Source organism: Piliocolobus tephrosceles, chromosome 5 (assembly GCF_002776525.5).
Source record: "Piliocolobus tephrosceles isolate RC106 chromosome 5, ASM277652v3, whole genome shotgun sequence".
In the NCBI taxonomy this organism is placed as follows: Eukaryota; Metazoa; Chordata; class Mammalia; order Primates; family Cercopithecidae; genus Piliocolobus; species Piliocolobus tephrosceles.
The window spans coordinates 111,981,280-112,007,372 of record NC_045438.1 but is presented as its reverse complement, the minus strand read 5'-3'; the positions used below and the strand labels follow the sequence as shown (position 1 = coordinate 112,007,372).

At 38.6% G+C, this 26,093-nt stretch overlaps 1 protein-coding gene across 2 annotated transcripts in view; it reads left to right on the top strand.

The window, feature by feature from the left end:
- BEND6 (BEN domain containing 6) overlaps window positions 1-26,093 on the top strand; it is a 71,054-nt gene that overhangs the window by 35,453 nt on the left and 9,508 nt on the right. Inside the window, exons 3-4 of one of the 2 annotated variants that reach the window (XM_023222994.1) lie at window positions 3,283-3,460; window positions 19,705-22,472. In XM_023222994.1, the coding sequence (XP_023078762.1) occupies window positions 3,283-3,460; window positions 19,705-19,727 (201 nt within the window). In that variant the 3' untranslated portion in view covers window positions 19,728-22,472. Of the gene's footprint in view, window positions 1-3,282; window positions 3,461-19,704; window positions 22,473-26,093 lie in introns of those variants that run through there. The other variant, XM_023222993.2, reaches the window with a different exon arrangement.

Here is a 26,093-nt window from a genome sequence, read left to right as displayed (position 1 = left end):
TAAAAATATATATACACAACTATAATGTAGTCTCATTATACATTTCTATATAAATATATATTATGGATTATATATCATATATGACATATATTAACCTAGATAATGTATCATTAGTTTTATCTGTTCTTAAACTTTGCAAAAAGTATACCATATTATGTTTACTTCTGGAACTCACATTTCTCACTCAACATTTTACCAAAATGCATTCATTTTGGCTATAATTTATTCACCATCAATGCTGTATAATATCCAAACTTGTAATTTACACATTTACCCATTGTCCTATCAATGGGAATTTGGGCTGTTTTCAGGGTTTTCGCCATTATGAACAACAGTATTATGGAAAGTCTTGGACTACAAATATTGAAAATTTCTCTTATGTATAGACCTAGAAATCAATTGCAAGATCAGAGGGTAGGTGAATGTTAAAATTTACAAGATAATGTTAAATGTTTTCCAGAGTAGTTCTGCCAGTTTACATTTCCACCAGCAATATGAGGAAATTCCATTGATCTATGTCTACTCCATGCTTTTGTCAAGCTCATTCATATCTTTGCCCCAAATCATATCTCATTGTCATCTTGATCTTCTTTTCCCTGGTTGTTAACGAGGTTGAGCATCCCTTTGTATATTTATAAGCCCTATGGGTTTTCTGTTCTGTAAAATGTTTGTTCATGCCATTTGCCTATTTTTCTATTTAATTGCTGGCTTCTTTTTCCTTACTGATTTGTCACCTAACAGTATTGCATATATCCACCAGTTGTGATGTGTCTTTTCACTTTCTTTAATGTGCCTTAATGAAGAAATTTCTTAATTTTAATTTAGCTGAATTTATTAACCTTTTTTATTATGATCAATGATTTTATGCCTAAGAAATTCTTTCCTGCCCCAAGTTCAAAATACCTGCACTTATATTTTCTCACAAAACTTAAACTTTTGTTTTTGATGTTTAAATTCTTAATCTGTATGAAGTTGCGTGTGTGATAACAGATCCATTTCCTTTGCTTTTTTTTTTTCCAAACGGTTAACCAATTTTTTCAAGCTTTATTTATTGAACAGATTCCATTTCTGCAGTAAGCTGCCATGCCATCTCTATCATGTCAAAATTCTTCATCTGCATGCATCTATTTCGGGCCACTCTCTTTTTTTTTTTTTTTTTTTTTTTTTTTTTTTTTTTGTCAGACAGGGTCTCGCTCTATCTTCCAGGCTGTGATGTGATCATGGCTCACCACAGCCTCAATCTACCAAGCTCAAGCAATCCTCCCATCTCAGACTCCCAAGTAACCAGGACTACAGGTGTGCGCCACCATGCCTGGATAATTTTTGTATTTTTTGTAGAAACAGGGTTTTGCCACGTTCCCCAGGCTGGTCTTGAACTTCTGGGCTCAAGAGATCTGCCTACCTCAGCCTCCCAAAGTGCTGGGATTACAGGCATGAGCCACCATGCCCAGCCCCAGGCCACTGTCTTCTATTTCTTGGTCATGTTTTCTATCCCTGAACCAGCACCCTACAGTTTTCTAGATTTTTAATAAACCTTTGTATTTCTGAAGAAACACCCTGCTTTGTATAGTTCTTTAGCATTGCTTTGGATATTTTTGGCCTTTTGTTCTTCCATATAAATTTCAGAACCAATTTATTAGGTTACCAAAATGTCTTTTTAGATTTTTATTTAAATCATATTAATTCCATGGCTCAATTTTGGGATAATCAGTTTTTTAAAAAAATTAAGGATTCTACAGGAGTCAGACAATCTTGAGATCTCTTGCAAGTTCCAACATTTACTAGATGCATGACCTTTAATAAATGACAGTTTCTCCAAATCTATTCTTTTCATTTGTAAAGTGGGCATTTCATATGAAGGTACAGGTAAAGTACCTACACCACCACTAAATGCCTGGTGGACAATCAACAAATAACTTTTATCATTTTCACTAATAGTGTTGCAATCTAATGAAAACAATATTACTTGTAAATAATGAGCCACAATCATGGTTACACAATAAATTGATAATTGAACAAATTGCACACATTTAAAAATAAATTAATTAAGCCTTCTTATCTCTGAACATGATGTCTCTCTACATTAATTTAGAAGATTATCTTTGGTAGCTTTCAGTCAAGTTTTTTTTTTTTGCTTCCTTCATAAAGATCTTGCAAATCTTTTGTTGTGTGTCAATGACATCTGTTCTCAGGATTTAAATATAAATACAGAATATTTAGGCTCTAGGGATTGAAAACTGTCAAGAGAATCTGTAAAAATTTACTTTCTGGAGTTTTTTGTTTTTTTTTTTACTTTGTTTTTGAGACAGAGTCTCCCTCTGTCACCCAGGGTGGAGTGCAGTGGCGCCATCTCAGCTCACTGCAGCCTCAGCCTCCCTTTAATCCAGTGATCTCCAGAATAGCTGGACAATAGACGCGTGCCACCATGCCCCGCTAATTTTTATATTTTTTGTAGAGATGGGGTTTCACCACGTTGCCCAGGCTGGTCTTGACCCCCTGGGCTCAAGCGATCACCCTCCCTGGCCTCCCAAAGTGCTGGGATTACAGGTGTGAGTCACCATGCCCAGCCACTTTCTGGAGATTTTTAAGAAACATTTTAGGGAAGTGTAACATATATACAGAAGAGTACATGTATAAAAACTGTATAGCTTGATTATCACACAATAAACACATCCATATAAAATATAAAACATCACCAGCACCCCAAAGATTCCCTCATGTCCCCTGTCAGCTACTACCCTACACCCCTCCACAGGTACCTCCTGTCCTAATAAATAGTAACCTTTTGAACACTGTGTTAGGAATTGTTTGTAGCTGGCAAGTAGAAGCACTAACTCTGGTACACCCTGCCATCTTGTTAAGCTTTTCTCTTTATTAAATCATTTGTCTGTGTGTATTCACAGGTGAAAGAAATAAGGTTTAGATGGTGAGGCATTCTGCTCAAATCCGGGCTGTATATCAGAGAAGAGCAGATTTGAATGGTGGTCTTATTGATTTTATTCTGTTTTGCTAAATTATCTACTTTGTATTTTTCACTGAAGTTAGGCAGAAATTCAGAATCCTGGTTTCTGTTTCTCAAGAGGCATATGTACATGAAACTTTGTTCTGCCCTTATTTTGAGTTCCTCTGCCTGCTGGAAGACAAAGCTTCAGCTAGATCCGCAGCAGGAAGTGTCTGTGAGAACAAGAAATTTGTAGTCCCAACAACATGCAATGGTTAACCTGGGATAAACCACTAAAGATACTATGAGGCTTCTTTTATTGTGCCTGCCTTCTATTTTAGAGAGACCCATATTCAGGAAATGCCTTTCTGCCTGGTGAAAGCTCCAGTGAGGATGAGGAGCCTTTAGCAGAATTGTCAAAGGAAGAATTGTGCGCCAAAATAAAAAGCCTGAAAGAAAAACTAACAAACACCCGGAAAGAGAACGGCCGACTTCGACAGTCTTTGGTCATGCTTCAAGGTAAACGTTGAAAAAATTGACATTTTAGATAAAAGGGAAAGTATATGATCAGTGGAAAGTATTGCAAATTAGCTGTCAAGAATAAAAAAGAAAATCCATACCTCTGGGAACTCAAAACTCACAGTTTTAGAAAAAAATCACTAATTATATAATTTAAACACAGAAGCACTCTATTGAAAGATCTAGCTTATGGCTCAAAAAATTTTAGATTCTCCAACAAAATACTAAATATTGTATTCATTTAATAGTGTTTAAGAGACATTTATTGAGCATTTAATATACACCACTCACACTGCTAAGCCCTAAAGAGAAAAGATTGTTAAGACAGAGCAAACATGTTAAGATGCCCATGATGTGCTTAGGTCACCCCTCTCTGCTAGGGAAATCTCTAGAAAATGGAGCTTATTGTGATTCTTCATGAAATCACTGGAATTAGAGTCCATAGAGTACATCTTCATTTTTTTCTGTTGGGAAGAGTGACTTGGGAAAATAATAGCATTCCACTGGAAAAATATAAAGAAGAAAACTCACCACAAAATACTCCAGTGTCTGGAAAAAAAATGAAAAAAGGAGAAAGAAGCATAAGCAAATTAAAAACTACTTGGCTTAATGCCTTTTTGTAGGATCCTATGTGATGTTCATGTGTTTATTTTTTCAAAAATTATGCTTTCCATTTGTACTTAAGCACTATACATTATTTTATACAGCTGAATATTTTGTAATTAGGATACTATGTTGGCAGCACTCAGTTGTAAAACAGTAAATACACAGAACATTTTTAAAATAAGTCCTTCCAGTTGCTGTGTACAGAATGAGTACAAGTGGTACAAGAAAGTGAGGCAGAACCAACCACCAGAAAGGCCATACAATCGTCCAGTCTCACATAGTAGCAGCCTACCCTATAACAATAGCTTATGAAAATAAAGAGAGTGGTTCACAATGCATTTAGAGACAGAATAGTAATAAGAGACAGATAGAACATGGTGATGAATGAGGTTGAGAGTAATGATTCACATTCTTTCCTAAGAATATTTGTTAAAGTCTTCATACTTTTAAGTAGAAATAGTCACATGTAAGAAGAAAGATGTTATTCAATTAACAAGCCATTACCTCTTTATTTCTTCACTTCATTTTTTAAATTTGTTTGTTTGTTTTACAGAGACAGGGTCTCACTCTGTTGCCCAGGATGGAGTGCAGTGGTGAGATCATAGTTTACTGCAACCTCAAACTCCTAAACCTAAGCAACCCTCCTGCCTCAGCCTCCTGAGTAGCTAGGACTATAGACATGCACCACCACACCGGACTAGTTTTAAAAATTTTTCGTAGAGATGGGGGTCTCGCTGTGTTACGCAGGCTGGTTTTGAACTCCTGGCCTCAAGCCATCCTTCTGCTTTGGCCTCCCAAAGTGCTGGGATTACAGGTGTGAGCCACCGTACCTGGCCTTATTTCTTCATTTTAAATATTATGTTTTTAAAACTGATGTTTTCTTTTGACTAGTTTTTTTTATGATTTCCAAAGAATAGATAATTCCCATTTTTACATAATCTCTTCTAGAACTTAGCATAGGATGAAAAGCTAGTTTATAAAATTAGCATGAATTGCTAGTTAAAAGCATTAATCTTGGAGCTATAGACCTTGGAGTGAAGCCCAACTTTGCTTTAAAACTTTGGCCATATTATTTCACTGTGCCCTTATCCCCCACTGCAATTTCCTCAAAAAGCAGAGGAAGGCAATATGTGACTTCCTTGTGGCTAGGAGAATTGAATGAGCGAATTAGTAGAAATACTTTACCCAGTACGTGGCACAAGAGAAGAACTCAGTAATGTTAGTTATTACTGCTGTTATATATTTTTATTGACACCTGACACATAATCCATTCCCCAATTAACTGTAGGCTAAATTTCATTATAAATATAGAAGAGAAAATTTTAAATAAAGAGTACCAATCAGCTTCACTAGCATATGAAAATAATCACTTACTATGACCAGTTTCTTCTCTCTCCCAGGCTCCAAATTGCCATTTCATTTTCTTCTCTTTCTGCCAATTCCCAGCCTTCTTAACTCTCAGTTGATGGCTTTACTTCTTACTTCGCTGAGAAGTGGGAGGATATGAAGCCACTGCCATCTCCCTGCACCTGTGCTTCTGTGCCCCCTTTACTTCCTATTATTCATGAATAACCTATCCTTGTGAGTCTCAATCTCCTTCAGTGCCCCAGATCCCATCCCCTTTTTTGTAATCAGGTACATTGCTCCAGAGATTCTGCCCTGTCTCCTGCAAGATCAGATTTTCCTTCTCTAATGAATCTTTCCCATTAGTATCAAACATACTATTATTTCTCCCATTAAAAAAACCTCACTTTCAGACCATTTGCTTCTCTACCTTCTGTTTGTCTCCTTCCTCTTGTGGAAAAACTCCTTAAAAGTCTTGACTATACACACTCTATTCAGTTTCCTCCATTATTCTTTCTGGATCCCACTCCAATTAGGTCCTTTAATTTCATTGTAATTTCTCTTCTCATGATCATCAGTCATCTCCGTGTATTAGCTTGCTAGGGCTGCAGTGACAAAGTACCAAAAACGAGGTGGCTTAAACTACAGAAATTTATTCTCTCACCAGTCTGGAGGTTGGAATTATAAAATCAAGGTGTCAGCAGGGCCATACTCCCCCTGCAGGTGCTAGGAAGAATCTGTTCAGGCTTCTCTCCTAGCTTCTGATTGTTCCTTGAATAAATCAGCATAACCCCAATCTTCACAGGATATTCTCCTTGTATGCTTCTCTCTCTGTATCTAAACCTCTCCCTTTGTATAAGAACACCAGTCGTATTATATTAGGGCCCACCCTAATGACCTCATTTCAACTCAATTACATCTGTAAAAACCCTATGTCCAAATAAGATCACATTCTGAGGTAATAGGGGTTAGTCTTCCGACACATCTTTTTGGGGGACACAGTTCAATCATGATATTCTGCATTGGTAACCTCAATAGTCATTTATCAATTGTCATCTTAAGTGTCCTGTTACCAGCATTTTGACACATTTGGACAACTTTCTGTCCTTGAAAAACGTTCTTTACCTGCTTTCCAGGATACCAAATTCACCAGCTTTCCTCCCATATTGTTGGTCTTTCCATCTTATTCCATTTAGCTGATTCATCATCTCATCCTCTAAGTATTTTACGATTCCCCTGGCTCCGTACTTGGACTTTTTTCTTTTCTATCTGCGTTCATTCTCTAGATGACCGACTCCAATAATATGGTGTAAATATCCATCAATGAGGCTGGGTGCAGTGGCTCACACCTGTAATCCAGCACTTTGGGAGGCCAAAGCGGGTGGATCACTTGAGACCAGGAGTTTGAGACCAACCTGGGCAATGTGACAAAACTCCATCTCTACTCAAAATACAAAAATTAACCAGGCATGGTATTGCACACCTATGGTCCCAGCTACCTGGGAGGCTGAGGCACAAGAATTGCTTGAACCCGGGAGATGGAGGTTGCAGTGAGCTGAGATTACACGACTGCACTCCAGCCTGAACGACATAGCGAGACTCTGTCAAAAACAAAAAACAAAAAAAAAAAAAACAAAAATCAATGAGCTATGATTGTCAGATTTCTATCTCCTGCCTGGGCCTCTTTAACTCATTGTCTAACTGCATGCTTGACATGACTGATAGGCTAACATGTTTCAAACCACATTCCTCACCTCCCTCAACCTGTTTCTTTCTTCCTCATCCTAGCTAATGTTAATTTCATTGTTCAAGTTCCTTAAGCCAGAAACTGTGATGTTATCTTCATGTTATCTTCTATTTCTGTATTTATTTTACACCTCACACTCAGTCCATTAGCAAATCCCACTAGCTTTGCCTTCAAAATATTTCTGAAACTCAATCCCTTTTACCACCCCTACTGCTGCTACTCTGGTCCTAGCCATCATTACCTCTCATCTGTATAATTAAGGTGGCATTGTAACTTGCATCGCTACTTCTGTCCTTGTTCCTATGAGGTCTATTCTCAACACAGCAGTGAGAATGATTCTGTTAAATGTAAACCAGTTCATGTCCTCCTGTGCTTAAAACTCTCCAGCGAATTCGTACCTCACTCAGTATAGAAATTAAAGTTCTATTATGATCTTTGGTTCCTTACATGATCTGGCCACCTCCCCTCCACTTACTTCCCTGTCCTTGTTTTCTACTCCTCATCCTCTCCTTCTCTGTGATCCAGACAACTGGACCACTTACTTTCCCTCCGAAGACATCAGGCATGATCTTATCTTCAGTGTCTTTGTGCTTTCCATCCCCTCTGCCCAGAATGTTCTTCCTCCAGTTATCCATAGGCCTTGAACCCCCACTTCTTTCAGATCTTCACTGCTAATTCAACTTTTCCCTGATCTTCCTCCCATCTAAAATTTCAACCTTGCGTCTCCCAGTTTGTATCATCTTCCCCTGTTTTGTTTCCTTTTTGGCACTTGCAAGTCTGTGTAATCTACTATGTATTTAATATCGTCTATCTCCACATGTCCCCACCACATACACACACACTAGAATTTAACCCTAGAAACAAAGTAGTAAAGTTGGCAATTGACTGGACTTGTGGCAACAGAAGTCAGGAACTGCCTACTGTCACTGCAGTGTTCATTTCTGCATTTATTCATTTTATTTATTTATTTATTTTTTGAGACAGATACTCACTCTGTCTCCCACGCTGCAGTGCAGTGGCACGATCTCAGCTCACTGCAAGCTCTGCCTCCTAGATTCATGCCATTCTCCTGCCTCAGCCTCCTGAGTAGCTGGGACTACAGGCGCCCACCACCACACCTGGCTAATTTTTTGTATTTTTAGTAGAGACGAGGTTTCACTGTGTTAGCCAGGATGGTCGTGATTTCCTGACCTCGTGATCCGCCCACCTCCGCCTCCCAAAGTGTGCTGGGATTACAGGTGTGAGCCACCGCACTCGGCCCATTTATGCATTTAGTAAATATTTATAAAGTCCCTACTATGTGAAAGGGGCTATTCTAAGTACCTAGGAAACTCAATGGACGAAACAGTCAAAGATTCACGCTTTCATGGAGTGTGTGTGTGTGTGTTTGTGTGTGCGTGTGGCAAGAGGGGATGGTTAAAAAACATAAAAAAGATAATTAAGTAAATTATATAGGATGTTGGATGGTGAAAGGTGCTTTGGAAAAAATAGAGGCTGCAAAAAAGGATTACATTTTGAGGGAGAGGGAATGGCTTATAATGTTAATGGCATGGTCATAGGAGGCCTTCTTGTAAAGCCGCAGTTGGAACTAGGAAGATAACAGAAAGTTGAAATCTCTTGTATAATACTGTTAAGAAAGGGGTCTAAGGGATGACTATATGCTGATTATTTACTTTGTTTGCAATAATGTTCCTAACTCTTTAAGAATCAGGGCTGTTTCTATGTTTATAAAGCCTGGTAACTAAGAAAAATGGCAGGATGAATATGCCATTCTAGACATTCAGGATGGCAAACGTGTGTGTGTGCTATGTGTGTGTGTTAAGCATTTAATACATATCTTGTGCACTACAACTGACCAACACAATAGGATGTGAAAGAAAATAAGTGATATATCTATTGTACAGAAAGATATTAAATAGTCAGTATTTATCATGTGTACACCTAAGAAAAACAAAGCATCAGCCAAAAACTTGACTCTTGTAAGTAATGGCATTTTAGTAAATAATGAAAAATCAGTGTTTTTAGACTCCAAAAAACAACCGAAAATGGATTAAAGACAAACGTTAAGACCAGAAACTGTGGAACTTCTAGAAGAAAACATTGGGAAATGCTTCGTGGCATTGGTCTGGGAAAGGATTTTTTGAATAAGACCCCAAATGCCTAGGCAACAAAAGCAAAAAAAAAAAAAAAAAAAAAAAAGACAAATAGAATTACATCAAACCAAAAAGCTTCTACACAACAAAGGAAACAATCAACAGAGTGAAGAGACAACCTCCAAAATGGAGAAAATGTTTGCAAACTCTGCATCTGACATGGGGTTAATATCCAGAAAATATAGGGAACTCCAACAACCCAATAGCAAAAAATCGAGTAATTCTGTTTAAAAATGGGCAAGAAAATTGCTGGGTTCATCAGCCCACTCCCCTGAAGTCATGGTGCAGCAGCTTCCTCTCTGCTTCACTCACAGGACCCAGGCAGGTGTCCAGGTATTAGGAGCACCCCCTCACCTGGTTCAGCAGCCTGAGTTGCTCCTTACCCTTCTTGGACATAAATCTTGGTGCAATGGGACTCTCTCCACTCCATGCCCAGGCAGATCTCCAGGTATTCAGAGCACCTGCTCATGTGGATCAGGGGCTTGATTCACCCCACCCTTTCTGTACAGAGATTCACGGAGATTCTGTACAGTGATGGCATGAAGGCCATCTCCGCTTCATGCCCAGGCAGATCTCCAGGCATTTGGAGCACTTGCTAAGCTGATTCAGCAGCCTGAGCTGCCACCCTTCTTGTGCAGAGAACCAGGTGCAGGGGGATCCTTACTGCTCCACATTCAAGCAGATCTCCAGGCATCTATTGCACTCACTCTCCTGGATTAGTTTAGGACACCTCCCTCATGCCTGTGCAGAGAGCTTAGGGCCAAGGAGATTTCCCAGCTCCACATCTAGGCACACCTCTGGGCACCTGGTGGCCACCCACTGGATTCCCCCTCAGTACTGATGCTTGTGCCTGCTATCAGGGGACCTGTAGGTGGACCTGTCCATCCAGCCCTGCCCATTTTGGTCCCTCCTTCCCCTGCGGCTAAGCAGAGAGCACAGACCACTGTGTACTCTACCAATCAGCCCATTGACTGAGACCACAGAGAACTTCTCTCAGTAAAACAAGGATCAAGTCCATACCCGGCCACTTTGGTTGCAGCCAGCTCTTACCTATAAGTGCCATGTACTGGCCTGTAGGTCAAACTGCACAGCCCAATATGAAACCTGCCAACAGAAGTTCATAGACCTATAGAAACGAAGCCAAAAGACCCTACCCAGTATTCACTACAGCCACAGGGAGAAAAGGGAAAGAAAAAGAATCATACCCACATGAAAAAGAAAAGAAATCCAGAGAACACCTGTTACATCCTATACAAAATGAACATCACCAAGACATGTAGTCACCAGACCCTCCAGGGTCAATGCTAAAGAAAAAATCTTTTTTTTGTTTTGAGACAGGGTCTCAGGGTCTCTGCTGCCCAGATTGGAGTGTAGTGGTGCCATCACTGCTCACTGCAACCTCCACCTCTCGAGCTTGAGTAATCCTTCCACCTCAGCCTCCCAAGTAACTGAGACTACAGGCATGCACCACAATGCCTGGCCAATTTTTCTATTTTTTGGAGAGATGGGGTTTTGCCATGTTGTCCAGGCTGATCTTGAATTCCTGGGCTCAAGTGATCCACTACCTTAGCCTCTCAAAGTACTGGGATTATAGGCATGAGCCACTGCACTTGGCAAGAAAAAAATCTTAAAAGCCACTAGAGAAAAATGTAAAAGGGAACCCCATCAGGTGAACAGTGGACTTCTCAACAGAAACCTTGCAAGGCAGGAGATGTTAGGGGCCTATTTTCAGCATTCTTAAAGACAAGAAATTCCAACCCAGACATACATATCCTGACAAACTAAGCTTCATCAGTGAAGGAGAAACAAAATATTTTCCAGACAAGCAAGTGCTAAGAGAATGAGTTATTACTAGACCAGCCTTACAAGAGTTTCTTAAGGGAGTTCTAAACATGTAAACAAAATAATGATACCCACTACCACAAAAACACACTTATGTACATTTTCCACAGATACTGTAAAATAACCACATGATAGAAACTACGAAGCAGCCAGCTAACAACTTTACAATAGGATCAAAACTTCACATATCAGTATTAACTTTGAATGTTAATAATCTAAACGCTGCACTTAAAAGGCAGAGTGGTATGTTCGATTAAAAAAAAAACAAGTAGACCTCATGTGTAATGACACCCATAGGCTCAAAGTAAAGGACTAGAGAAATATCGCAAATCGAAAATAACAAAGAGCAAGGTCATGATTCTTATATCAGATAAAACAGACTTTAAGCCAACAATAGAAAAAGAAAGGACAAAGTAGAGCATTACATAATGATAAAAGGTTCAATTAAATAAGAAGACTTAACTATCCTAAATATATATGCACCCAACATTGGAGCACCCTGATAAATAAAACAAGTACTCTAGACCTATAAGAAGACTTAGACAGTCATACAATAATAGTGGGGGACTTGAAAACACCCCACTGACAACGTTAGACAGATCATTCATGCAGAAAACTGACATAGGAATTCTAGAATTAAATTGGACATTTGATGAATTGGACCTAAGAGACATCTACAGAATATTCCACCCATCAACCACAGAATATACATTCTTCTCATCTGCTCATGCAAAATATTGCAAGATTGAACACATGCTTGGCCACAGAGCAAGTCTCAATAAATTCAAAAAAATTGAAATGATATGAACCATACTCTTGGACCACAGTGGAATAAAAATAGTAATCAATATCAAGAAGATCTCTCAAAACCACACAATTACATGAAAATTAAACAACTTGCCCCTGAATGACTTTGGGTAAACAATGAAATTAAGGCAGAAATTTTAAAAATTCTTTGAAATTAATTGAAAAGAAATACAACATACCAAAATTTCTGGGATACGGCAAAACCAATGTTAAGAGGAAAGTTTATAGTACTAAACATTTACCTCACAAAGTTAGAAATATCTCAGTGATCTAACCTTTACACCTAGAGAAACTAGAAAAACAAAAAAACCCCAAAGCTAGCAGAATAAATCACTAAAGTCAAAGAGGAACTAAACAAAATTGAGACCCAAAAATCCATACAAAGAATCAATGAAACTAAAAGTTTTTTCTTTGAAAGGATAAACAAGATTGACAGACTGCAAGCAAAATTAACAAAGAAAAGAAAACAGAGAAAATCCAAACAAGCACAATCAGAAACAACAAAGGTTACATTACAACTGACACCACAGAAATAAAAAAGATCCTCGGAGACTATTATGAACACCTCTACATACACAAACTAGAAAATCTAGAGGAAATGGATGCATTCTTGGAAACACACACTCTCCTAAGGTTGAACCAGAAAGAAATTGAAACCCTAAACAGACTAATATCGAGTTCTAAAATTGGACCAATAATAAAAAATCTGCTGGGCACTGTGGCTCATGCTTGTAATCACACCACTTTGAAAGGCCAAGGCAGGAGGACTGCTTGATCTCAGAATTCAAGATCAGCCTGGGCAACAACACAAGACCTTATATCTATTAAAAATAAAAAGAATTAGCCAAGTGTTGTGACACGTGCCAGTAGTCCCAGCTACTCAGGAGTCTGAAGCAGGAGGATTGCTTGAGCCCGAGAGATGGCGGCTGCAATGTGCTGTGATTGCACCACTGCACTATAACCTGAGTGACAGAGAGAGACCCTGTCTCAAAAACAAACAGCAACAACAACAACAACAAAAACTACAAACTAAAAACACCCAGACCAGATGGATTCATAGCCAAATTCTACCAGACATGCAAAGAGGTATTACCAATTCTACTGAAACTATTCCAAAAAATTGAGAAGGGAAGGACTCCTCTCTAGCTCATTCCACAAAGCCAGCATCACTCTGATACCAAAACTTTGCAAAGACACAATTAAAAAAGAAAACTCCAGGCCAATATCCCTGATGAACATAGATGCAAAAATCCTCAACAAAATACTAGCAGTTCAAATCAAACAGTGCATCAAAAAGTTAATTCACCACTATTAAGTAGGTGTCATTCCTGGGATATAAGGTTGGTTCGACATACACAAATCAATAAATGTGATTACCACATAAACAAAAGTAAAAACAAAAACCTTATGATCATCTCAATAGATGTGGAAAAAGCTTTAAATAAAATCCAACATCCTTTCTTGATAAAAACCCTTAAGAAACTAGGCATCAAAGGAACACACCTGAAAATAATAAGAGCCACCTGTGACAAACCCACAGCCTGTTCATACTGAACAGGTAAAACCAGAAGCATTGCTCTTGAGAACTGGAACAAGACAAGGATGACCACTGTCATCACTCCTATTCAACCTAGTACTAGAATTGGTAGCTAGAGCAATGAAGCAAGAGAAAGAAATAAAATGCATCCAAATAGGAAAAGAAGTCAAGCTATCTCTCTTTGCTGACAATATAAGTCTATGCTAGAAAACGCTGAATATTCTGCCAAACATCTCCTGGAATTGATAACAACTCTAGTAAAATTTCAGGATACAAAATAAATGTAGGGCAGACGTTCTTCACCGAGAGTCGCCAAGGTTTGCTGCTTCAACAGTGCTTGGACAGAACCCGGCACTCGTCCCCCCAACCCCCGCCAGCTGCCCATAACCAGCCCTCCGCCGCCGCTCCAGCGCGCCGCCGCTCCAGCGCCGCATAGCCACTGCCACTGCCATGACTACCACGTCCCCCTCGCAGGTGCGCCAGAACTACCACCAGGACTCAGAGGCTGCCATCAACCTCCAGATCAACCTGGAGCTCTACACCTCCTACACGGGCTAAATGCAATGGAGTGGGCATTACATTTGGAAAGAAAAAATGTGAATCAGTGACTACTGGGACTGCACAAACTGGCCACTAACAAAAATGATCCCCATTTGTGTGACTTCATTGAGACACATCACCTGAATGAGCAGGTGAAATCCATCAAAGAATTGGGTGACCAGGTGACCAACTTGCACAAGATGGGAGCACCCGAATCTGGCTTGGCAGAGCATCTCTTTGGCAAGCATACCCTGGGAGACAGTGATAATGAAAGCCAAGCCTTAAGCTAATTTCCCCATATCCATGGAGTGACTTCCCTGGTGACCAAGGCAGTCCATACATGTTGGGGTTTCCTTTACCTTTTCTATCAGTTGTACCAAAACATTCACTTAAGTTCTTTGATTTGTACCATTCCTTCAAATAAAGAAATTTGGTACCAATAATAATAATAATAAATGTACAAAAATTAGTAACATTTCTACACACCAATAACATTCAAGCCAAGAGCCAAATCAAGAACACAATCCCATTTACACTAGTCAAATAAATAGATAAATAAAATACCTAGGAATACATCTATCCAAGAAGGTGAAAGATCTCTACAAGGAAAACTACAAAACACTGCTGAAAGAAATCACAAATGACACACAAAAAAATGGAAAAACATTCCATGCTCATGGATTGGAAAAATTTATACCATTAAAATGAACATACTGCTTAATCTACCAATTTAACATTATTCCTATCAAACTACCAATGTCATGAACTGGAAAGCAACTATTCTAAAATTCATAAGAGACCAAAAAACAGCCTGAATAACTAAAGCAATCCTAAGAAAATAGAACAAAGCAGAGTCATCACATTATCTGACCCCAAACTGTACTATCAATATAGAATAACTAAAACAGCATGGTACTGGTACAAAAACAGACATGTAGACCAATGGAACAGAAAAGATAACACAGAAATAAAACCATACACCTACAGCCATCTAATCATCAATGAAGTTGACAAGAATAAGCAATGGGGGAAGGACTTCTTATTCAATAAATGGTACTGGGATAACTGGCTAGCTGTATGCAGAAAAGTAAAACTGGATCTTTACCTTTTACCATATACAAAAATTAACTCAAGATGGATTAGAGATTTAAATGTAAAACCTCAAACTATAAGAATCCAAGAAGAAAACCTAGGAAACACCATTCTGGACGTCAGTCGTTGAAAATAATTTATGACTAAGTCCTCAAAAGCAATTGCAATGAAACAAAAAATTGACATGTAGAACCTAATTAAACTAAAGAGCTTCTGCACATCAAAAGAAAATGTCAACAGAGTAAACAGAAAACCTGCAGAATGGGAGAAAATATTTGCAAGCTACACATTTGACAAAGGTTTAACATCCAGACTCTATAAGGAACTTAAAAAATTGAACAAGCAAAAAACAAATAATCCCATTTAAAAATGGGCAAAAGACATGAACAGACGCTTCTCAAAAGAAGACATACAAGTGGCCAACAAACATATGAAAAAGTGCTCCACATCACTAATCATCAGAAAAATGAAATCAAAACCACAGTAAGATACCATCTCACACCAGTTAGAATGGCTACTATTAGAAAGCCAATATTAAATATACTGTTGTCAGTATATTTATGGACATACTGTTGTCCATAATGGCTGTACTAATTTATATTCCCATCAAGCATATGAGTTCCTCTTTCTCCACACCCTTGCCAGCATTTGTTATTTTTTGTCTTTTTAGTAGCAGTCATTCTAACTGGGGTAAGGTGATATCTTAGTATGGTTTTCATTTGCATTTCCCTAATGATTAGTGATGTTGAACATTTTAAAATATACTTTTTGGCCAGTTCTGTGCCTTTTTTTTTTTTTTTTTTTTAGAGATGGAGTCTTGCTCTGTTGCCCATGCTGGAGTGCAGTGGTATGATGTCAGCTCACTGCCAAGCTCCGCCACCTGGGTTCAAGCAATTCTCTTGCCTCATCCTCCCAAGTAGCTGGGACTACAGGTGCATGCCACCACGTCTGGCTAATTTCTTTGTATTTTTAGTAGAGAAGGGATTTCGCCATGTTGGCCAGGCTGTTCTTGAACTCCTGACCTCAGGTGATCCACCCGCCTTGGCCTCACAAAGTGCTGGGATTACAGGCGTGAGCCACTGCACCTGGCCTTCTGTGTCTTCTTTTGAGAAATGTTTATTCAGATTGTTTGCCCACGTTTTTTTTAAGTAATGTCAGCTTTCATTTTAGATTCAGGGGGTACATGTGCAGGTTTGTTACCTGGGTATATTGCATATTTTAAAATATTAAATATACGGCTGGGCATGGTGGCTTATGCCTGTAATCCCAGCACTTTAGGAGGCCAAGGCAGGGGGATTGCCTGAGCTCAGGACTTGAGATCAGCCTGGGCAACAAGGTGAGACCTCATCTCCACTATAAATAATTAAAAAATTAGCCGGGCATGGTGACTTATTCTTATAGTCCCAGCTATGCGAGAGGCTAAGGCAGGAGGATTGCTTGAGTCTGGGAAGTTGAGGCTGCAGTGAGCTATGATCATGTCACCGCACTCCAGGCTGGGTGACAGAGCAAGACTCTGTCTCAAAAAAAAAATAGTAATAAAAATAGCACTACCATATGATCTAGCAATCTCACTACTTGGAATTTATGCAAGGTGAAGGAAATCATTATGTGTAAGAGATATCTGCACCCCCATGTTTGATGCAGCACTTTTCACAATAGCCAAGATGTGGAATCCAAGTGTCCATCAGTGGACAAAGGGATGGAGAAAATGTGGCATATATATGTAGTGGAATACTGTTCAGTCATAAGAAAGAATGAAATCCTGTCATTTGCAGCAACATGGATGAACCTCAAAGACATTATGTTAAGTGAAATAAGCCAACCACAGAAATATAAATACTGTACAATCTCACTTATATATGGAATCCAAAAAGGTTGATCCAGAAATAGTAGAATAGTGGTTACCAAAGGCTAGGAGGAGTAAGGGAGAGGGAGATAGGGAGAGGTTGGTCAACAGGTACAAAATTACAGTTAGTTAGGAGAAATAAGTAGTAAAATCCATAAAACCACAAGGACCACGAAAACTCAAGAGAAGACCACACCAGATAAAAGATACCAATAAAATTTTAGAAGCTGAAAAGCAGATGGATGAGTGGTGACTGACTTAAAAATCTGAAAAAAGCTGAACTCCAGTGTCTGTGATGGAAGTGGGCAGAAGACAGGGAGAGAAGTTAAAAAGAACTAGGCTAAATTACATCAAGAGCAAAAGCTTTCAGGAATTGGACCTGTGAAAGGAATTATGTTAGTACTGGTAGTGTGAAAACTGGAAAACTCATTGAAAAACCTATAGGAAGACACTTTCAGGCCAGGCACAATGGCTCAATCTTGTGATCCTGGCACTTTGGGAGGCCAAGGAGGGAGGTTTGCTTGAGGCCAGGAGTTTGAGACCAACCTGGGCAATATAGTGAGACTCTTGTCTCTACAGAAAGTAAAAACTGTAGAGACTCAGTCTTTACAGTTCTTGGAAGAAGCAGTGTGGCATAGGTGCAAAGAGATAAAAATTTGAGGAAGCAAAGCACCTGAGTTCAAGCCCTGCTCTGCCACCTAGTGTCTGTGTAACCTTGTGCAAGTTGTTTAACCATGCTGTGCCTCCTTTTTTTCATCTCTAAAATGGAAATAATGGAAATAATAAATGTACTCACCTGAGTGACAGCGAAAGCATTCAGAACAGAGCCTGGCACATAGCAAGTATTTGTTGTTACAATGTTTGCTATCACAATTCAACACAACCAGCTTTGTAGATGTGTGACGTGCAGTTACATAAGGCCCTGCTCTTAGAAGGGCCCACATACTGGTTAAAGGCTCTGCTGTCACCATCTTAAAATTCTTTAGAGGTTTTGAACAATGAGCCCTGAATTTTTTGTTTGTGTTGGGCCCTGCAAACCATGTAGTCATGTAGCAAGTCCTGCAAGTCAATCAGGAAAAGGATGAATTACTCAACAATGTGTTGGGAAAATTGATATTCCAAGCTACCTTCTCATTTCACACCAGGTGGCTCACTAAGAACATAACTATACAGTTTAAATTAAAACTCTATGTTCTGATTTTGAGTGGGAAGTACTGGTTTGAACACATAATAAATGTTGTCTTTAAAAAGTTATAGTTTACCCAAAGCAATGTGTAGATTGAATGCAATTCCTATCAAAATACCAATGACATTTTTCACAGAAATAGAAAAAACATTTTTAATAATTTGTATGGATTCATGAAAGACCCTGAATAGCCAAAGCAATTCTGAGCAAAAAGAACAAAGCTGGAGGTATCACTCTGTCGACCTCAAAATATACTACAAAGCTGTAGTAGCCAAAGCTGCATGGTATTGGCTTAAAAATGACACATTAGACCAATGGGACAGAATAGAAAACTCAGAAACTAATCCACATACCGATAGTCAGTTGATTTTTGACAAAGCCACCAAGAACATTCACTGGGGAAATGTAGTCTCTTAATAAATGGTGCTGGAGCCAGGCACGGTGGCTCACACCTGTAATCCTAACACTTTGGGAGGCTGAGGTGGGAAAATCACTTGAACCTAGGAGTTTGAGACCACCCTGGGCAACACAGGGAGACCCATCTCTACAAAAACTGTTAAAATGAGCCTGGTGTGGTGGCACACACCAGTGGTCTCAACTACTCAGAAAGCTGGGTGGGAGGATTGCTTGAGTCCAGGAGATTGAGGCTCCAGTGAGCCGTGATCACACTACTGCACTCCGGCCTGGAAGATGGAGTGAGACCATGTCTCAAATTAAAAAAAAAAAAAAAAAAAAAATCGTGCTGGGAAAACTGGATAATTATTTACAGAATGAAACTAGTCCTGCACCTCTCATCCTATGCAAAAATCAATTCAAAATAAATGAAAGACCTAAATTTAAGACTCAAACAATGAAACTACTAGAAGAAAACATAGGGGAAACACTCTGGGACATTGGTCTGGGAAAATATTTTGTGAATAGGACCTTAAAAGCACAGGCAACAAAAGCAAAAATAAACAAACATTCTGATTTTAAAATGGCCAAGACTAGAGGATCACTTGAGGCAAGGAGTATGAGACCAGCATGGGCAACATAACAAGACCCTATCTCTACAAAAAAAAAAAATTTATTTTAATGAGCTGGGTGTGGTGTCTTATGCCTGTAATCCCAGCTACTCGGGAGGCTGAGATGGGAAGATAGCTTGGGTCCAGGAGTTTCGGAAGTTTACAGTGCGCTGTGATCATGCCACTTTGTTCCTGGAACCAAGCCGGGTCCAGCTGTGTTTTCTCGAGGCCCAATAACAGGAAGCAGACAAACTAGGAAAGAAGGGAATTTATTGCTGTAACTGGATACAGGGAGAAGGCCAGAGATAATTCCACCAGACCAACTCAAAGTGTTGCAATTTTCTTAGTGCTTATATAGGTTGGGGTTATGTGCCTATGTGCAGTCTAGCATTGGCCTAAGTCTACTGGTAACTGATTTTGTTTCAACTAGAAGGTCAGAGACAAAAATGCTTGCTAAGTCTGATTAAAATGTCCCTAGTACCTTCAAGGCCTGTCTACTGTGGTACCGGAGTGATTATTTCTATCTTATCTCCTTTACAGCTTGGTCCAGAGAGCTGCCTTAGACTCTCCAATGAATCTGTTCAAACAGCTGCCTCTGTTACCTTGACTCATCTCAGATACAGGTCCTGGCACTAGGAATCAAAGACTGTCTCTGTTATTTTGGCTTGCTCCAGGTTAGGGAGAAGCCCATGCAAGGCTCCTACTGATCATGTTTCATTTCTAGCTTTGATGTCTAGGCACTGATTTCCCTAGGTTTAACCATTTGCTCAATGTCAAGGCAGTGCTGTGGAAATCTGTCTGTGTAACTGGAGTGCTACGCAGGCCTGTCTGTGTGACTGTCATGCAGGCCTGTCTGTGTGATTGTCAGGGAGAACTGGCCTGCCACAACTTCACTCCAGCCTGGGTGACAGATAGAGACACCATCTCTTAAGAAAAGAAAAAAGAAAAAAAATGGGCAATCTGAACAGATATTTCTCAATAAGACATACAAATGGCCAATAGGTGTATGAAAAAAATGCTCAACATCACTGATCACCAGGGAAATGCATATCAATACCACAGTGAGGTAGCATCTCACCCCAGGAAGGATGGCTGTTATCAAAAAGATAAAAAAATAACAAATTCTGGTGAAGATGTGGAGAAAAGCGAACTCTTATACACTGTGTGTGTGAATGTAAAACAGTACAGCCACTGTGGAGACAGCATGGTTCACAATAGATAACGTAGGGAATCAACTTAAGTGTCCAAAAACAGATGAATAGATAAAGAAAATGTGGCATATATACACAGTGGAATATTATTCATCTGTAAACTGAATGAAATCCTGTCATTTCTGGCAACAGGGATGATCATTATGTTAAGTGAAATAAGCCAGGAATAGAAAGCTAAACACTGCATGTTCTCATTTGTATATAGAAGCTAAAAAAAAAGGTTAATCTCGTAAAACTAAAAAGTAGAACAGAGGATACAAGAGACTGGAAAGGGTAGGGGGAAGGGAGAGGTAGGGAGAGGTTTATTAAAGCATACAAAATTACAGCTAGATAGGAAGAATACGTTCTAATGTTCAATATCCCTGTGGGATTACTATAGTTAACAATAGTATATATTTTCAAGTAGCTAGAAGGAGGATTTTGAATGTTCCCAACATAAAGAAACAATAACTGTTTGTAGTAATAGATATGCTAATCACCCCGATCTGATCATTATACATTATATGTATCAAAACATCATTATTTGCCCTATTAATATGTATAATTAAAATATTAAATAAAATCAAATTTTAAAAAGTTTTCTAATATGGTTCCCTGAATAGTCCTAAAAACAGGAACTCAATAGCCAAGAGCACTTCTAGCAATTAGATGTGCCCTTGTAATATCATTAACCATTAAATGGAACGATGACTCCTTGGATAAATGGCAGACTCCATGTCTTGCATACGAAATGTACAGAATAAGTCTTGTGAAGAAGCTTAAGCAGGAAATATACAGGAACATCTTGTCATATCAGAAAGCAAGGAAGTTAGAACATGCAGATGTGTCAACTAGAAGAGCTTCCCACAAGCCAAAGATGGGACAGTTTGAGCATCAATAAGAATGACAACCACAAGAGATAAATACATATTGTATTAATATATGTTTAAATGCATGAGTTCATAGTGGTATTCAAAAAAGAAAAAAAACGTAATGATCATCTGAAAACAACAAACTCATAATTTTGAAAATTGGCACATACAAACCAAAATCAAGCATGTATCCTGCCATTACTATATGAAATGAACTTCTGGGTAACCAAACAGTTGATAAGAGGAAGTTTCCCTTTGTAGAACTCCAGCTAATACATGAAGAAGAAAATTATTAGAATGTCACTATTTTACAACCCATCGTGACATAATGAATCTATGCAGTGATCATCCATAGCTGCTGAGATGACAAAAAAGCTAGCCAGGCATTAAATGCCACCGGATGGAAGTTAAAAATACTGCCTGAATCTGATCAAACCTTCACATCTAACTACCAATCTACATCAAATACAGGGAACCAAAGAATATGTCAAATACCACCAAAGGGTGCAATCACAGCAAAATCCGACTATAGGAAATTCTCCAGGACAAATGACCCAGTTTCCACAATTAATAAATTGCAAGGGAAACAACTAAGAAGGGAGAGGAAACCTATAGTTTATATGGAAGAGACAGCAACCAATTGTAACGTATAGTCCTTACTGGATCTTGATTCAAACAAACTGTTAAAAAATAAGACCATCAGAGAAATTTGAATATTGACTAGGGTTTTTAAAAATGATATTAAAAAACTATTGTTAACTATTTCTGGGTGTAGTAGTGGTGTTAACAGTTATATTTTTAAATACACCTTTTAGAGATGCCTGCAGAAATTTTTACAGATAAAAATGAGATGATGCCTGTGGTTTGCATCAAATAATTTGGGGGACAAAAGGGATCAGGGTGTAAGTGGAATGAAACTTGCCATGAATTGAAATGGGAGAATATGCTATTTTTGTTTCTGTTTAAAATTTTCCATTAAAAGTTTAAAAAAATATATCCAGGAAAACAACATACTTGTGCAAAGATATTTAAACTCTACAAAATTATTGGTGAATATTTAACTGATCTGAGTGATGAATGACTTTCTAAGTATAAAACAAATGGAAAATATACTAAGAAAAGACTGCTACTTTCAACTAAAATGAAAGTTTAAATTGTGTGTGTTTAAAATGTTTTAAAATTAAAAGATAAACACTTTGAGAAAAATATTTGCAACTCAAGAAAAATAAAAGGTTAAAATGCTTAATATATAAGGGAGTTAATAATAAAGCTAATACATTCTGCTTATAATGTGCTAGGCACTCTTGTAACCACTTTACAAAAACCATTTCAGTTCTTATAAAATAGAAAAAGTACCAAGATCCCATGCTCCAATAGATAATTGATAGAAGAAATTCCAATAATCAATAAACAAATTACATTTAACTTCACAATAATTAAATAATTGTAATTTAAAATGTACTAAGATTTTAACCTATCAAAAAAATGAAGATGGTTGTTACTGATTAACACCTGTTGTTGGTGGCACAGTGATATGGTCAATTTCTTATATTGCTGGTGGGAGTGTAAGTTGGAAAAATCTTTCTAGAGAGCAATTCAGCAATATGAATTGAATCTTGAAAGCATTTATATCTCTTAATGCTGTTATGCTCTCAGGAATGTATAGCATTGACACGATCAGAGGTGCATATGAAAATGTAGATGCAAGAAGGTTTAGCAAAGCTTTATTTGTAATTAAGAAAATTGGGCCTAGCAAAGTAGCTCCCCACTGTAATCCCAGCGCTTTGGGAGGGTCACTTGAGCCCAGGAGTTCGAGACCAGCCTGGGCAACATAGGGAGACCCCATTTCTACAAAAAATAAAAATATTAGCTTGGCAGACCCAGCTACTTAGGAGGCTGCGGTGGGAGGATTGTTTGAGCCTGGGAAGTCAAGGCTGCAGTAAGCTGTGATCATGCCACTCTACTCCAGCCTGGGTAACAGCAGGGCCCTGTCTAGAAAAAGAGAGAGAGAGAGAAAGAGAGAGAGAGGAAGGAAGGAAGGAAGGAGGAAGGAAGGAAGGAAGGAAGGAAGGAAGGAAGGAAGGAAGGAAGGAAGGAAGGAAGGAAAGAAAGAAAAAAAGAAAAGAAAAGAAAAGAAAAAAGAAAAAAGAAGCATTGGAAGCAACCTAATTTCCAAGTGAGAAAAGGAGCATTTAAAGAAGTTATAGGACCCGGCATGGTGGCTCACGCCTGTAATCCCAGCACTTTGGGAGGCTGAGGTGGGCAGATCACCTGAGGTGAGGAGTTCAAGACCAGCCTGGTCAACATGGTGAAACCCCATCTCTACTAAAAATACAAAAATTAGCTTGCATGGTGCACACCTGTAGTCCCAGCTACTCAGGAGGCCAAGGCCAGAGGATCACTTGAACCTGGAAGGCGGAGGTTGCAGTGATTCGAGATCATACCACTCCACGAGATCATACCACTCCAGCCTGGGTGACAGAATGAGACTCTGTCTCAAAATAAGTAAATAAATAAATAAGTTACAGAACACGAATATATTGGATATTAGGGAAAATAGCCCATCAACAGGTGAATGGATGCATTAATTATGAAGTAATGGAATGTTAGCAATAAAAAGGAATGAATTATGGTACACACAACATGGATGTGTTAAAATATTATGCGGAGAAAAAAGACAAAAAAAAAGGGGAGAATATACTGTTTGAGTTCATTTATATGGAATTCTAGAACAAGTAAAATTTACTACAGCTAAAGAAGTCAGATTAGTGGTTGCCTCTGAGGTAAGTCCAAGGATTGATTTAGACAGGATGTAAAGGAACATTCTGGGAGGATGGAAATGTTCTATATCTTGATTAGGTGTGTTTTAAATGGGTGCACCCATTTGTCAAACTCGTCCCCTTTACCTATGTTGTAATTTCTGCTCAGACTTCATGTAAGGTTTTGCCTTTAACTGTATGTAAATTAGACCTTAAAAACTCATATTTTTCAAGAAGATTTAATAAAATAGGCAAAATATTCATGTTACCATTTTAATTGGGAAAAAAAGAGGCATGATACAATGCAATGTATACAACATGGTTCTAATTACGTAAAAGAAAATACATTAATAAAACTAGAGATACACAGGCAGAAATAACAAGAATGATGTATGCCAATGAACATATACAAACATAATTTGAAAAAAATAGTAAATATTCTTGTAGTCCCACTTCATACCAAATTCCCTTTTTCTTCTTATGTTCTAGATTTCACCTTCTTTCAGTTCCTCATGTGAAGAAGGTGCTATTCCCATGCCTCTAATGACCCCCTCATTCTCTTCAGCAATTTAATCCCTGCTCAGTCTTAAGTTGTCAGATGAATCTTGACTTCCTCAGAGAAGCTCTGCTTGCCCCACCCAAGTCAAGCCCTCCCATTCCCCAGGCTGGGTCAAGCACCTTATGCTGCTGCTTTGTGCCATTTAAGAATTGTGATTTTTTATTTTTTGCATATACCTCAGGTAAACCAAACTGCAAAGTTAAGGGCAGTGTCCTCCACACTGCCAAGAGTGCCTAATACTTCTGACACCAACTACATATGCAGGAGTTTCCCAAAACCACCCTCATATTCAATAATTTTCTATAATAGAAAAACTCACAGAACATTCATTACAAGGAAAGGATACAAATTAGAATCAGCCAAAGAAAGAGGGCAGAGTCTGGGAGGTTTCCACATGTGTCAGGCTTTGGTTGTCTCAGGATGTCTTATGCCCATAGCATCTATATGTGACAATCCACATAAAGTATTGTCTATCCAGGAAGCTCACCAGAGCTCTACTGTCCAAACTTTTTATTGGAGCTTCATAATGCAGGCATGATTGGTCGGTTGATTGCCTGCCCATGTGGTTGAACTCAAGTCTCTAAATCATATGGTTGGTCTTTCTGGATTTCAGGCTGTGGCCAGCTGCCACCCTAAGGCTATTGCATGTGACTTGGCCCCACCATGAGTCAGCTTATTAGCATAAAATATCAGGCGTGGTCCCAGGAGCTCATGATGAGTGGTGAAGACACTCCTGTCAGTCAGGAAATTCCAAGGATTTAACAGTTACTTCCCAAGAACTGGGACAAAGGCCAGATTGTTCTCTGAGCAGGGCAAAATTCTTGCTACACAGGCTGGTTTGTAAATAAGTCTCCCCTTCACCCCTCAGACTGTAAGCTCCAAAAGGACATGGATCACATCTGGTTTTGCTCCCAGTTTTATCCCTCACACCTAGCATAGTGGTTGGCAAATACTGAGAATCTGCATAACATGGACTTGGGAGGCAGCCAGTCTGAATTTGAATCTTGGCTCTTCTCTTCACTAACTGTGTGTGACTCTGGACGAATTACTTAACTTCTTGTTGCCTAACTGACTTCATCTGGAAATGAGAGGTAAAGATAATACCTATCTCAGAGAGTTGCAATGAGTATTGGATGAAAGAACATCAGTTAAGATCTCAGAATAGTGCCTGGCACAGAGAAAAAAAAAACTAGATAAATGTTTAATATTATTAAATGCTCAATAAGTAATTACTGATGGAATAAGTGTCTGGCACATGAGAGGTGCTAATAAATGTTTTTGAAAGAACAGAAAATAATATTTTCTTCTTTAGTAGATTTTCCTTTAGTATAGTACCATATACCCATATATACTGATTTGCACATCATTAATTATTCTAAAATTGTAGCTCAATAATATGCTTAAGAAAAGTATAAAAAAAAGTTTCAGAGTTTTTTCACCTCTCCAGCAGGCTGTTCCCTCAACCATGTAGTGAGGAACTGAATTAGACAAGGTTCAAGATCTCTTCCAACTCCAACAACATGTTATTTGTCCTTAGGAAACAAACTAG